The sequence below is a fragment of the Sciurus carolinensis genome, chromosome 9, assembly GCF_902686445.1.
Source record: "Sciurus carolinensis chromosome 9, mSciCar1.2, whole genome shotgun sequence".
Classification (NCBI taxonomy): Eukaryota; Metazoa; Chordata; class Mammalia; order Rodentia; family Sciuridae; genus Sciurus; species Sciurus carolinensis.
In genome coordinates, this window is record NC_062221.1 from 103,371,533 (window position 1) to 103,388,469 (window position 16,937).

The following is a 16,937-nucleotide window of genomic DNA, read 5'->3' on the forward strand; positions in this document are numbered from 1 at the left end:
GATATATGAAAATGTCTTACAATTTAATGATAAGAAAAAAAAAATTGAAAATCAGGACAAGATCTAATAGCTTAAGGTCAGCCTAGGCAACTTAGCAAGACCCTATCTCAAATTAAAAAAAATAAAAAGGACTGGGTTGTGCCCCAGTAGTAAAGTGCCTCTCAGTTCAATCCCCAGTACCAAAATAATAATAATAATAATAATAATAACAGCAATCATCATCATCATCACCTATATAAATTCATCATTTAAAATTTATATAAACAATGATTATGTATATTATTGTTTATATAACTATAAACAATTAATTATAAAGAAACATGTAAGAGGGTGGTTGGGTTGGGAGAGAAAGCACATGGAAACTCTCTGAACTTTTTGCTCAATTTTTCTGCAAACTTAACACTGCCCTGAAAAGAAAGTCTATTGGTTACAAACAAAAATAAAAGCTGGATATCAAACCATGTAACAAATACTGATGATGCGTTTCCTTGGTATATTAAGAACTAATCTAGTAATATCTAATAATATATTAATTGATTATAGTAGTTTTCTATGTATTTTCCTATTAAAAATTCTTCAACTATCTGTGATCATTTCTATAGAAATCAGAACTAGAACAATTGCAAAATACTGGTACATTAAATATCTAGTAATTTTCAAAGAAGGAAATGAAAATTATGTATCTTTTAAAACATTTTATGAAGTAGAATAAGGTGATAATTTAAAAGTTAAAGACACTAGGTATCTACAACATGTGCTTACTTTCTTAATATTAGGGTTTACCAGTAAAAATAATTTCTGCCTCATGTTCTTATAGTTTTTAATTCTCTATTAAATTGACAATATTAATTGAAAATTATATATTCTGCCCTTAATACACATATATTTCATATTTTTGTTGCTTTATTTTACTTCTTTATGAAATTAATTTGCATGTCCAAAATACATCTTTATGATAAGCAAATAGGAAAAGTTAAAAGTGCATTGATTATTTTAACATAAGAATTTATTAATTTAAAAATTTTCAAACCCAACTTAAAAATATAATCTCTTTATTTGGATTTAAAAACACAGAATTTGTTGCTTATTATTAATAACATAAAACATAATAACACTTCGAAACTTTGAATTCAGATGACTTCAAATACCTGGTGGTTTAATTACTCTCAATTTTATATTACAGGGACTAAATATAATATTTCTCTTACTTATAAAAGAAAACCTATTTTTCTAATGAATAAAATTTGCTGGTAATACTTACTATGGGTAACATAGTAACAAATGTATTTTCCCCAAAATTTTAAAAAAACTGTTGGGTTCTTTTACAGTGATCTCAAACTAGGCTACTTTTATTAATATAAGGAAACATCTTGCTAAGAGGCATAGAGTACATCATGATTCTAGCATTTGTATCATTTCATAAACTTTTTGAAATATTTTGGGCTCCATTAAAATCACCTGCAAGCAAAAAATGTATTTTGTTAGTTGAAAGAACAGTCGATTTTAATTTCTGAAAAATTTAACCTAAAGATGGCTTTCATTTCATCTTTCTGAGTTCTCCTTTTATTCTGTGCTCCTGGACCATACATAATTTGTAGTAGACAAGATAATTAGATAATCGGCACTTCACAAGTGAGATGCCAGATGAGCTAGATATGTTATTTTTAAATGCTACCTAGAACATACACCTTCCTGCCTAATGAGCCCACATATCCTGAAACATTTAATCCAGTGTTTTCTAAACTAAGTAGAGGAGTAGTGAAAGCACAGTTGGTAAAATTAGCAGGGCAATTTAACCTGACCAGGGCTAGACAAGTATACAGGTTGGTGTAAAATGGATTGGGTAGGTGGGGACTTCATTATTTTGTTAGAGAAAAGTGCAACTAGCCAAAAGTACACTGAATGAAAATCTCTGCCTATATTTGAAAATATTTTTGTTCTGTATCTTGAATACTCACAGTGAAAAAGAATATATAAACAACAGAATTAGGGAACTGCATATCCAACTGCATTGACTCTTTTCTATAATAACCAGAAGTTTTTTAATTTTACTGAGAAGAAAAGCAGAAAGGAGAATTCATGATGGAGTGCACTAGATGGTCTGGAAAAGTAGGGAAAACGTGTAGTCACGAATTTAGTTATTTAAGGCGAAAGCTAATTATCTTAAAGTGACATAATGCAGGATTTGCTTACAAATACTTTGTTAACATTTAAAAATATAAGATGCTAATGAGAAAAAATGGATTAACTTATAATTTCTTGGCATAATAGAAATATGTAAAATCATCAAATGTATAGTTCATGATGTAAATTGACCATTTAATTCTTTATGAAGATATGATTTGAGTAATAAAATTATTTAACAAGTTTTTGTTATTTTAAATGTACATAATGCATTTTTTATTTAAAGTGATTGTTAACTTGATCTCATGTAACAAAAAATTTTAACACTGTAGTAGTATCCCCTAAATCCTTCCCTCTCTTCTCTCTTCCCTGTATTATTGCTAAGATCAATCTAAGCAATTCTTTTGGGCTCACATGTAGGGTCTCCTCTAGAAACTATTAGAAGTACAGTATTTATTATTTTAAATATTAATGGTATATGTGTAAACAATTACTCAATTTATGGACATAGCAGGGCACTATTAAATGTGCAATTCCAAAGAAATAGTAACGATAGCATAATACTTCATGATTTGATGAAATATATAATATATATTTTAATACACACACATTTTTAAAATGTAGGATCTTATTTTACCATGTAGGCAGTTCAATACCATAGTACTAATTTCCTTCTTAGAAGAAAAAAAATTCTTTCATATTTTAGTAATTTGTCTTTTGTGTTCTTTACTTTCCACAATGGAAAATATGTAATTTTTGTCAATGTCACTTATAGAAAAAATGAACATTCAGTTATGTTCTTCTTTTCTGTGATCTATGCACAATTCTTTCTGTTAGTGCAGATACATTGTTTCTACTGAGAACTAAGTAAAATCTGATTCATACAATCTTTTCTAAAAATTAAATCAAATAAAAAATAAAAAGCCATTGTTTCAAAGAAATTTGTGTAAAAATAGAAAGATGAATAAGAGTTTTCATCTTGAAAACAAAAACAAAAACATAGCTTTCACAGATTTTCAGTTGGAAAGCAATCTTTTACCTATTATTTGAAATTTGCAAGCTTTTGTGGTTCATAGCAAAAAGTCTGCAGCTTTTTTTAAATTTAGTGTTAAAGGACCTCTCTTCCATCAAAGTGACAGTATTTAAATATATAATTAATATTTTATAAAGAAATATATGTTACTATAATATATTTTATAGGCTAAAACCTTCTAAATTATGTGTAATAAAGTTACATGGCTGAAGCACTTAACCCTAATATAATACTTCCTATTATGTTTTTCCATCATTATTATTTTTATGCTCCTTGGCACTATGTGTTCAACTCCTCTTATTTTCCTGTCAGACTTGACTTTGCACAACAGCACAGTACTTTTGTTTTAGATGGAATCATAAAGGTTTCCATTATTGCAAGGATATATATCTTCTCTTTTTACTCACCACAAAAGGCAATGCTATCTTCTCTGGCAGTTCCAAAATTCTAGATGTTTCTCCATTTGGATTGAACTTTGAGGTCATTTGCAATAGGAATATTTTTAAGTAAAAGGGAAATCTGAAACATATGCTCCACGAATTCTAAAGTAACTGCTTTCTTTTCCAAATCTCCTTTCTACTTTCCCCCTCTCCAATTCATGGAAATTTCTACACCATGTACATTGCACATGTACACTTATGTGAAGCCATGATCTACTGTCCCTAGAAACAAACACCAAGGTATTATCTTTATCCCTAGGTGTTTATGAGGAGTCCAGTACTTTACTAAATTTGTTCTCATTTTGATGCTGAGTGCCCCATCCCTAACTTCCACTCATTTCATCTCTGGGGAATTCTGCATCCTTAAGGGAACATTTAGTATTACCATCAGTTAGCTTTAATTAATTTCACATACAGGAATGATGGTATACTAGTTGCTAAGAAAAATAATTTAAATAGATCGGGTTTCTGCCTTCCAGCCACTTACATATTAAACCATGACAGAATGAGAAGCTGTTCTTAATTGGGCAGTCATTAGAAGTGCAAAATATTTCATGTAAAACTTCCTTTAAAAATTAGTCAATTCAATTGCCTTTCTTCATGAAAATTTGCTTGATAATGCATAATAAAATATGGTGAACAGTTAAAAATGCCTAGTGTATATAGTGCCCTTTTGAATTTTCAAGAAAGTGACCTTGGCAGTAGATATTTGACACCATTAAGATACACTTAAAGAATCTCAACAAGCATAAACAGTTCTGCAGCATATAAACAGTAATCATGTAAAGGTATTATGACTGTGGGTGGAAACGAATAATGTGAAGTCTAACCTATAAATGATGATGAAACAGAGATAAGGACACTCAACAACTACAAAAAATTAGCATGATTAATTAGTGCATTCTCATAATTACAAATCCTCTTCTGCTTTAACATTTGTTTTCCACGTATAATTACAAGACACCCATCACTAAAATGTCCCAAATCTGGACAGCACCCAATCCAGAACCCTTTATGAAACTCAGCACAAGCCTGAATCCTGTAACAAGTCTCGTTTATTACCTACAGTTAATAATTATCTAATCTGTCTTCTCCTTCACCATAGAAAACTTAAATCAAATATTGCCTGAGAATTGGTAGACTCTGTAGATGGCACTGGTCTTCAAAACTTCCTATAACTTTATTTCTAATATTTCTTTTATTATATGTTGCAATTTACAGTTAAATAAGTGATAAATATTATTTAAAACAGGCTTACTTTACTTTGTATATATATGTATATATATATATGTATATGTATGTATATACATATATATGTATACATATGTATATAAAAAAAAGCTCAAAGTTATTATGCTGATGATCTGGGTCTTCTCAAAATATCAATCAATATAATTTTCCATATTTTAAAATACCCTTTGATGAAATAGAAGAAATAGGGTAGGCAATTGACATTTATTTAAAGTCAATTAAATACCATGAACTAGACTTAAGTTGTCTTGTTACAGGAATTGTCTAGCTTATAATCAAAGTTCAAGCAGTTTCATTAATTCTCCCAAGGTCATCTATAAATTCATGTGTTGAATTTTGGAGAAAATCTCCATTTGGTATCATAAAGTGTGCTTGTTTCTGAATCTGTTTCAAGGAGAAGAAAAGAAGACCATTTAGTGAAATTAATTAATACAATAAAAATATTTTAAAAATCTAATAATTTCAATAACTAATAAACTAAGAATCATTAAAAAGCAATGGGCATATTATAATCAGATTAACTTTCTAAATCTAAGTCAAATGAAATCTTTTCTCCTTGATACTTCTCCAGCCTTTTATCCCAATACTCATTTTACCCTACTCTATTCTCTTGTGGTCTCACTGGTATCCTTGCTATTCCTGGAAATAAAAATAACAGGCATGGTCATAACTCAGAGTCTTTCTCAGCACACACACACCCACACACACACTCACACACACACACACAGTTACAGACTTATACTCACTTTACCCCCATTTCCATCTCCTATCACCTCTACTGGTTTATTTATCCTCCATAGTACTTATCATTATATAATATGCTATATGTTGTATTTATTTATATTGCTTTTCTGTCATTCATATGTAGAATGGGTGGCATAAGAGAAACAGAGTTTGTTGTGTTGATGGTGGTGATGATTTTGACAATTAGAGACAATTTCAATTTGTTTTGAAACTATACTTATGACATAATAGACACTAAATAAATTCTTGCCAAGTAAATAAATGGGAACAAAATGCAATGAGATGTATTAGAAAAACAATATTTAGATTTAAGCAATTTTGGATTCAATGTAATTTTATGACAAATTCTGAGTGGAAATTATAATTTCATCACAGATAGCAAAAGCAATGAGAAATCTTCATCATGCAATTTGCAAAACATGTAAGCCTGTCTTCTCTTTTCTACTTTGTCTTATTTATTTCAATCCCTCCAGTTTCATTTTTGTAAAATATGTATAAACCATTAACTATGTCCTTAGTACCTTGATAAATATTAAAGCTGCTATGGTCAAAATCCACCATTCCCCTGTCTTGTGACCCAGCCCCCAACCTCCATGGGCTTCAGCATAACGTATGACTAATCAGGCTAACAGCTCATGGGCTGCTTTTTGGGCTGTATGAGACAATGTTCTCAGAGTATTTAGCACTGCTAATGTGAAGTCACATGACTAATGTTGCTATTAATTGTAAATAATGATGATGATGATGTACCCCTTCTTAGAATACCTTATAGGAAAGGTTTAAAACTATTCTAATTTAAAAAGCATAAGCAAGAAACCAAGTTTGCCTATCACAAAGTTGATTTAATATAGCTATGCTACTTTTCCCCTATCCCCATGAATACACATATATCATGCCAGAATTTTAAACATAATTAGGAATATTAACTTTATGAGATCTCCTTTATTTTCCTTCATGGTCAAAATGATACTCAGACCAGGAATACTTCCCTTTAAACGTGATTAATACTAATGAGGACAGATTTTGCTGCACATTTGCTGTAATTTCAGGTAATTTTGAAATGATTTTAAATGCAGATGAGATTTGTTGCTGAGATAAAGGAGAGAGCAGTAGAGTCTACTTACAGTGAATTTCTAGCACCTGCATGGCTACCTGAGGGGTGGCATTGAGGGATTCATGGTCTACTCTGCAGATTACTGCTACTCCATCGTCACTCCGGTCCACTCGAAAATCCAGTGTGCTACTGACAGTGAAAGTCTTGCGATTTGCATCCTCTTCTTTCAAATATTTTACATCTGAAAATAAAATCTGAGTATAAAAATCTGAGAAACCTTTCAAAGTATAACACGTCATCTAGTCAAGACACAGAAAGCAACTCTCTTGCCTTTGTCAGTATTTAAAAAGCAATTATCATTAGTTTGATTTTTTAACTATCTCAATTTGCTAAAAAGTACACAACGACTTAAAAACAAATGCTAAGGTTTAAGTACAAAAATAAAACAGAATGGTGGCACACAGCATTTTTCCTTCTTAGGTCTCAAGCTTAAACTACATTACAATCAGGTGCAGAATATTTTAAACTTCATTTGAAAAATGCAGGCCACTTTACAGGAGAACTCTCCCCTTTTCTTTGAGATAGAAATTTCACTAAAATATTTTCTTACATCTCTGAGTCACAAACTCAGTTGGGAAGAGCACATTCATGACTATCTGGCTAAGTTTTAAAGAAAGCATAATCTATTTGCACTCTGATTTTCACATAAGCACCATAAAGCAAACACAAAATTGATCAAGAAAACCTAAGATGAGAAAGTTTTCATCTTTAGGAAAGAAAAAATGGAGCAGTTATCTGAACATTTCCAATATTTAAATATACAGAGGCAGTGAAATTGGCATTGCTGTTAAGTATTCTTCCCTTGACTGAAAATTCCATTTCAGCACCAAGGAGAATACTTTCCTTAATATGCGAATTCACCTATTGATATGATGACTCAGGGATTATTTGTTCTGTGTGAAAAAGTGGTTTAATAATATTTTCACTTAATTTATAATTTCTCACGTCTCAAGTAACTGATATGAAGATGGTAATTTCAGAAGTTTAGAAATAAAAATGCTAGACTAAGTTTAAGAAATGATTATAACAAGATTTTGAGAGGAAAATGTGTTTAGTTTTCTTATGTTTTTTTTCATTTTTCCCATTATTCACTATTAAGTGAACAATTATATTATCTAGAAATTAGTTGTTTTACATAAAATATTTTATTTTACTGTGGATTAAATAATGTATAAGGATATTTAAAAATGTTAGCGACAAAAACTAATCTCAGCTCAATTGCTCCATTTTTCTTTCTTTGAATGCTTTACTTTTAAAATAAATTGCATATATTGATAGTAAATATATGCATGGTTCATTGAATTTTACTTATTTCCAGAGAAATATGACTTAAATTTATTTACTGATTTTTAAAAGCAAAGATACAATAAATATTATTAAAAGATAAATTGTAAATATTGTTATATATATATCTTGATAAATTATATATATCTTGTTTTGAAAACATATGTTTATGATTCAGTTCACACTTGAGGAAAAAAAAAACTAACAATTTTACCATAAAAAGTTTTATGGGTCTTAGACAATTTTAGAGAGTAAGAATATCTCTAATGGAAAGAGGGAAAGAAGTAGAGATACAAATGAAAGGAAGGCACAATATTTTCCCTGACATAATATTGAAAATTTCCAAAATCTAAAGAATGAAATATAAAATCAACTACAAGAGGCTATAAGACCCCAAATGTACAAAATTACAGCAGACCCACACCAAGGCACATTATAATGAGAATGACTAACATAAAGAATAAGAATAGATTATTAAAGACTGTGAGAGAAAAAAAATCAGATTACATACAGGAGGAAACCAATTCAGAGCTCAGCTGATTTCTCACCCAGACTCTAAACACCAGGAGGTCCTGGAATAATATATATCAAGCTCTGAAATAAAATGGATGCCAACCACGAATTTTATATCCAGAAAAACTAAGCTTCAGATTTGAAGATAAAATAAAGACCTTTGAAGATAAAGTAAAAACCTTTCATAATGAACAAAAGTTAAAAGGATTCACAACTAGAAACCCTACACTAAAGAACATTCTCAGCAAAATATTCCATGAGGAGGAAATGAAAAAAAAAAAGAGAAAGGAAGAAAAGAAACAATTAAAACCAGAAAAGAGAGGAAATATACTAAAGGAAAAGTCAATCAAAGGAGAAACTCAGTCAAATTAAAAACCAAAAATAAACCAAAATGACCAGGAATACAAATCATATCTCAGTAATAACTCTCAATGTTAATGGCCTAAATTCATCAATCAAAAGACATAAACTGGCAGACTGAATTTTAAAAAAATGACCCAACAATATGCTGTTTTCAAGAGAATCACCTCCTAGAAAAAGATATCCACTGCCTAAAAGTGAAAGGTTGGGCAAAAACATATCATTCACATGGATCACATAAACAGGTAAGAGTTTTCATCCTCCTATCGGATAAAGTGAATTTCAAACCAAAGTTAGTCAGAAGGGAAAAAGAAGGACATTTCATACTGCTTAAGGGAATTGGACATCAACAAGACATAACAATCGAATATATTTGTGCCCGAAACAATGGAGCATTATGTACCTCAGACAAACTCTTCTTCATTTCAAGAATCAAATAGACCACAACACGACAATACTGGGTGACTTTAACACACCTGTCTCACCACTGGGTAGATCTTCCAAACAAAACTAAACAAAGAAACTATAGAACTAAATAATACATTCAATAATTTAGACTTAACAGACATATATAGAGTATTTCATCCATCAGTGAGTGAATACGCTTTCTTCTCAGCAGTACACGGATCCTTCTCTAAAATAGTCCACGTTATGCCACAAAACAACTCTTAGCAAAAACAAAAAAATAGAAGTACTCCTGCATTGTATCAGATCGTAATGGAATGAAACTAGAAATCATCAATAAAAAGAAAAATAAAATAGAAGTTACTCCAACACCTGGAGACTAAATATCATGCTACTAAATGATGAATAGATAACAGAAGAAATAAAGGAGGAAATAAAAACATACTTAGAGGTAAATGAGAATACCAATACAACATATCAAAATCTCTGGGACACTATGAAGGCAGTGCTAAGAGGAAAGTTCATTACATTGAGCTCATTCATTAAAAGAATAAAAAGTCAAAAGATAATGACCTAATACTACATCTGAAAGCCCTAGGAAAATAACAACAAATCAACACCAAAAGCAGAAGACCAGAAATAATTAAAATCATAGCTGAAATCAATGAAATTGAAACAACAAAAAAAAGCTGGTTCTTTCAAAAAATATATAAAATTGATAAACAGTTACACTAATGAAGAGAAAGAGAGTGGAAACTCAAAGTACTAAGATTTATGATAAAAAAGGTATGGAGCTGGAGAATATATCCTGCTAAGCGAAATAAGCCAAACCCAAGAAATAAAAGGCCAAAAGTTTTATGAGGCACAGATGCTGATCCATAAAGCAGGGGAGGGGGTGGAGGAAGAATGAAGGAACTTTGGATTGGGCAGAAGGGAATGAGAGAAGAGGTGGAGTATGGGGTGGAAAGAAGGGTGGAAGGAGGCAGACATTATTATCCTATATACATCTATGATTACCATATCTGTGTGACTATGCTCCAGGTACAGCCAGAGGAGTGAGAAGTTGTGCTCCATTTGTGTGCAAAGTGTTAATTGTGTACATGTGTTCTACTGTCATGTATAACTAATTGTACCAAATTAAAAAATAAAAATAAGAAAGAAGCATAAAAATATCAGGGTTTTTTTTTTTTTGCTATAAATTAAGTATACAGGACACAGGGTTTATGTAGCATTTTTCATAAGCATATCTTATACAATATCTCAATTCATTTATACTGAAGTTTAATGACATTTTCTATTTGTAAATTGCATAAGATTTCAGGAAGAATGACTTCCTTCAAGTTAAGTTATGAAAGAATAATGCAAATGATATTTATATTTCTTTATTAATATAATAAATTAGGAAACTTTTCATATCTCACCAATTTATACAAAACTGTGTCACTTTTTTGTTTTACTTTCTTTTATATAAATCTATGACCAATGTTTACTTGCTCCTAGCTCTAAGCAGTGTCAAAGTAAGAAAATTTAGATCTCTTGACAAACCCACTTTTATAAATTATACAATATAGAAAAATTATTCTAAAATATTGCTGCTATTTAACACCTGCATTTTAAGAATTCACCCATCTGCTTCCTTTAGATGTTCCTTTACAAAAGTATCATTTAATGTAATATTAATTGGACACATAAAATTTGTAGCAATTGTATGTAACATGAAATTTTAATGAGCATCATTTAAATAAAATAAACAAAAGTATAATTTGTTGCTTTTAATAGACTCTGTGACAGTTAATGGGCTTACTGTAGAAACCACAGATGAATAGGAAAAGCACTGAAAGGAAGTGAAGTGATCATGATATCTTTTTCCATATTTGATGCTGACTTCCTTCCCCAAGCAGAGAGAAAATGGTATCTAAAATGTATCTTCATCCCACCTTCCATCTTTTCAAAATACCTGGTTGGGTTATACAGTTAAGAGTCAACAGAAGTTTTCTTTATGTTAAATGTTCTATTTGCCGATTCCATGAATATTCTTGTTTCACATTAAATGTTGTTATAGAGTCTCCATTCCCTTTGGCATGTTTTACTATATTGTGTTCAAGAGAAACATGTCTCAAAATGAAAGGAGCATCCCAGTCACCATTAGACCTCGTTACAATGTGTATTTCTTACTCAGTTGGTGTAGGTGCTGTGCTTGAGAGTCTGCCTCTGACCCATAGACCACATTCTGAGGGGCAAGTGTATAGTGGATCCTTGACATCAGGGACATAGCTCAAGCTGGAGAGGATATTTAGGGAATTACTCTTTCCATTTTTTTTTCTTTATTGTCTCTCTTCCAAAGCTTCCATTCTACCTTCACTACTTTTTATATTTATATTTCTCCTTCTTTAATGTCTTCCATAATATACCTTATATAACATATGTCATAATATGTTGGTGAGATGGCTAGCAAAAATTGAGGGTCAATGATAAATAAAAATCTGTAGAATTTCTGTTCTTCATAAACCTTGCAGTCTATCTTCCATTCTCTTCTGGTGCATCTTGTTAACTTCCTTTAAATAAAAACTTGTTTTAAATATTTAGAATGGTAGTCCCTTTTATGGATGGTGTTTGGCAATTGGCTAAGAGGAGATATGGGAGGATTTTCTGGGGAGGTGGAAATGCTCAAATTCAAATAAGGGTGTCAGTTAACCCGGTTTATCCATCTGTCAAAATATTACAGTTAAGTTCAATGTATGTAAATTCGTTTTCAAAAACAAGAACTGGAAGAATACAATAATAAAAGCAATTGAGCAGAGCTAGGTAGTTATGCATGAAGCAATTGTTGACAATGTTGATGATTTTAAAATTGAGTGATAACCACATCCTCTCTCATACTATCATGTCTACCTTGTACACATGAGAAATTCTTTAAAAAAAAATGTGTCTAGGAAATAATTCCTTAGGCATGCTTCTCAACAAAAAGGTTTTTTTTTTAACTTTTCTGAGTAAAATATCAAAATAAAAAAAAAACTCAATGAGCTTTTACATTATTTTCTTTATTAAACTTGGACTGTGGACTAGCAGTCTCCTTATATTCAGAATTTTAGATCTTTTGTCTTACGAAGAGTTAAGGTGGAAAAGAATTGCTTATGGAAGAGTGAGTTAGACTACTGGAGCTCCCAAAATAAATGAGTTTAAAAGTCCTGAGTTAGTTTATCTGAGAAACAAAGCACAGTTCATCATCTAGTCTTGTTGACATTCAAATCTTTTTGTAAAATGTCAGATCTCAGGAGATATCTCCATATCCATCTTTCCTAGATTTAGATTACTTGGCCACCTGCCTCTATATCTACATTCTGACAACATTTAGACTAGAGTTTTAGAAAGAAAATCCTCTTAAGTGAAGTACCTAGGGAAGTTGCCTTGTCTCCACAGTGGTTAGAACACACCCTGAGCAGCACAATCTAAACTATTCTGGTTCATTTGCTCACTTCACTTTTGTGGTTTTGATGCCATTTAGAAAGCCTGAAAAGAAGCCACTTCCACTTTTCTAAAGACAGATTGAATGCCTGGATCCTGAAGTAGACCTCTATGTCAACCAGGCACACAGAGCAGGCCAGTTCTTTCTAATCCCTTACAAAGCTAATAGGTCACACTGGGAAGAAGGCAGACTTAGTTACAACTTCTCCACACTGAAAGAACTGCACTTTCTTGTGGATATAACGCTTAGGAATGATGTAGAATATTAGATGGCATCTCCCATTTGGGCCTTGAATTCTTTGTCCAGGAGCAAAACAGTAGGGTCTCAGTATTAAGCCTAGGAAGCTTATTTAGCAATTGGATTTTATTATTGTAAAGTCAGGGTTTATAAAAGTACTTCCTATTATTTTCAGAGACACAAATTGTAGAACCGGTCAAGGATGGATTACATGATAATTTCAGTGGGAGAATCAAATAACTTATTCTGAATCTGCATTACTGCTATGAATATTATTTGAGACCCTCATCCGTGAGCTAAACATGAACCCTTTTGCCATCGAGAATGGAAAATGTGCACATTATACGAGAATTGACCTTATTGTCAAATGTTAGATGTGACTTTACTGGAGAAAAAGGCATGTTTATATTTGCTGCTTAACAGCAAGTTCTACAGATTAAATTTCCTTCAAATAACTATCATTTTAATAAGATAACCAAATCCCCATTTTTATGGACATAAAATTAACTTCATCTGAATTATTCGGTAACCTAGAGCATATTTTGAAACCTATTTGTCTTAGAGAAAATATCATTTCTTACTTTTTATTTTAAAGTGCTATTTTATAAAAATGTTTAAGCAAAACCTTTCATTTTTTATTTGCTTTAAACATTCTCTAGACTAAACTTAGTGAGGTTACATCTTACATAGTAGAACATTAACAACCACTTTTTTTTTTCACTTTAAATTTTATTTCTTTATTATTATTTTGGGGGTTAGTACTAGGGATCAAACCCAGAGCCTCATGTATGCTAGAAAAGCTCTCTAATACAGAGCTACATTCCCCAACCCTTTATATGTTATTTGGTCTCACAAAGTTACTCAGGCTGGCCTCAATTGTGATTCTTCTTCCTTTTTCTTCCTAGTAGCTGGGATTACAGGTGTGTGCCACTGTACCCAAAGATATTATTTTATTCAGGTTATTACATTAGGGAGAGTGTTAATTAATGAGGAACATCTCAAAGAAAAGGAAGGGGATCTAGGACTTTGCACAATCAAGTAAATAAGGGAAATACCCCTGATTTTGGGTTATTATGAGGGAGGACAAGAGCTGGGACAGTCATAATATACTTGTACTTAGGGTCAGCTGTTCCTAAGACACAAAGAGGCAAAGAATTTCTTAAATGTTACAACTTCCAGGGAGCCAGGACTCTAAAAAAGTTCAAATTTGTCAGATCCCTTTATGTTCAATATAAATATTCATTGCTAAACTACTCAGAAGTACTTATACACCTCCTGAGAAGGTGAATAAGAATATAAAAATAAACTTTTAAGAACTCTCAGGACTGTTGTTTCTATAAACCCAGTTGAAACATCTGTTGAGAGTTGGCAAAAAATAAGGTTGTTTCAGGCTCTGGAGGTCAAGCATCTTCAGGGGATGTCTCTTCCCCAAGTGAAAAATCTTGGCTTACTTAAATCATCAATGATATAATCAACTCACTGTAAACCATCAGTTATTTTTACTCCCAACAAATGAGAGTTCAGAGCACAGGCTCAGGAGTTGGGCTTACCATTGGGTCTCCAAAGCACAAAGCAGGAGGGGACCACAAAGGACTCTTGAGAAGCATGGCTATCCAGAGGGACCATATGAGGACTCAGCAACGAAGTTCAATCCTAACTGAATCAGCACTAAAAGTTTCTAGATGTCTTAGTCCGTGGTTGGCCAACTCCTTTGCTCTGGTCCCAGGTGAGGCAGAGCTCTATGGTGGAAGGGCGTGGCTGAGGAAAGCTGCTCAGCACATACCAGCCAGGAAGCCTAGAGCTAAAGTCTAATATCCATTTTCATCTGTGCACTGGAAAAGACCTCAGAACAAATTGTTGAAGCGAATCCTATTCTCCCCTGTAAGTCTTCCTTCATACATTTCCTACCTAAAAGGTAGATTTAAAAAATTTTTCTTTTCATATCCAGTTTTTACAAGGGAGTGCCAGTCTTAAACCTGGTTTTAACCAAGTCGGAGTGGGATGGACCAAACACTACTGGTAACAAAGTAACTTTTCCATTGAACAAGGAATTTTACTGAAACTCAGCTATTGTTCATAGATCTCAAAAAGTCAGAAAAGAAAAATAAGATTTATGGAGGACCGATGAATGGGGTCTATTTCATTTATCTAAATCTTCTTAAAGTGCCTTATTAATTTAGTCAGATGAGTAGAAACTTAGCACTTTCTATCAAATTTCTCTCACATGCTCTCTCACAGGTCTGCAATTAGAAGTGCTACAAGAACCAACTGTAAGAATTTTCTTGCATGTACTATGATGATTACTGCATTCAATATTAAAACATTTGTGTACAATGAATCAAAATGTAGTCTGTAAAAATTTTAAAAAGTAATTAAAAAAGAATCTAAGAAAAAGATAGGCAGTCTATGAAAAGCAGTGTGTTCAATGAGGGTGGGGAGGGAAGAATAGAAGTTCAGTGGATTAGACAAAGAGGAACGAAGGGAAAGGATGGGGAGTGGGAATAGAAAAGACAATGGAATGAATCTGATGTAACTTTACTATGTACACATATGAATACACCACAGTGAATCTCGACATCATGTACATCCACATGACTAGGATCCTAATTATAAGATGTACTCTGCATATATGTCAAAATAGACTCTACTGTCATGTATAACTAAAAAGAACAAATACAAATTAAAAAGAAAAAGAGCATTGTTTAACCATGTAGACTCAGGGAAATACTCTTGTCTCGGTCACAGAAAATGCTAGAGCTCTTGTACAACTGGTGTGTAGACATGATAATTAACTGCTCATATCCCTTTCTTTGTAGTAGTGAAAGTGCACTAATAAAAGTTTGTGATTCACTGTTGATAAATGTGAAAATACCTCTAAAAATAATTTGCTACTAATCTCACTTTAGATTTCATTCAATTGTTCTACACTAACTTCATTGTTGTTCCATGTTAATACCATTTTTTAAAAATCTATTTATTTTTATTTTTATTTATTTATTTTTATAATTTATTTATTTTGATTCATTGTAAACAAATGGGGTACAACTTATTTCTCTGGTTGTACATGAAGTAGAGTCATATCATTTGTGTAATCATACATATACATCGGGTGATGATGTTTGTCTCATTCTGTTATTTTTCTTTCCCCCCATCCCTTCCACTCTCTTTTTGCTCTACATAATCCATCCTTCCTCCATTCTCGCCTCCCTCCCACCCCCCATTAGGTATCATCATCTGCTTATCAGAGAGATAATTCAGCCTCTGCTTTTTGGGGATTGACCTATCTCACTTAGCATGATATCTTCCAACTTCATTCATTTACCTGCAAAAACCGTAATTTTATTCTTCTTTATGACTGAGTAATATTCCATTGTGTATATATACCACAGTTTCTTTATCCATTCATCTATTGAAGGACATCTAGGTTGGTTCCACAATCTAGCCATTGTGAATTGAGCAGCTATGAACATTGAGGTGGCTGCATCACTGTAGTATGCTGATTTTAAGTCCTTTGGGTATAGGCCAAGGAGTAGGATAGCTGGGTCAAATAGTTTCTTAAATTATTTTACATGTTCAAATCCTTACAGGATAAAACAAGTTACAGAGTCACTCTCCCTCAAAACTTTAATCAAGTTTAATCACTGTTCAGTGGTACAGGGGCAACATTTAAATATCTATTAATATTTAGAGCCCTAGAAGGACACCATGGATTGTGTATCATATTTTTATTCCTTATAAGGAGTAGAGTCATCACCTTTGAAAATTACTGAACTTACATCTTAGATCATTTTTGTCAAGTGATTCATAAATTCATATATTCATAATTCTTTATATACTTTCTTTTTAAAAAAAAATACTAATAGGTAGGTTGTCCAGAAAGCATCCAATAAAGAAGAAACTTAATTCCTTCAAAAATTATTACTAAAAGTGTGGAACCATTTTCATTCAAGTGTTTCATTGATTGTA

General features: G+C 31.9%; 1 protein-coding gene across 4 annotated transcripts in view; it reads right to left on the bottom strand.

Moving 5' to 3' along the window:
- Cadm2 (cell adhesion molecule 2) overlaps positions 1-16,937 on the bottom strand; it is a 1,011,411-nt gene that overhangs the window by 120,396 nt on the left and 874,078 nt on the right. For all 4 annotated transcript variants that reach the window (XM_047563029.1, XM_047563030.1, XM_047563028.1 and 1 more), the window contains one exon: positions 6,717-6,887. In XM_047563029.1, the coding sequence (XP_047418985.1) occupies positions 6,717-6,887 (171 nt within the window). The remainder of the gene's footprint in view (positions 1-6,716; positions 6,888-16,937) is intronic.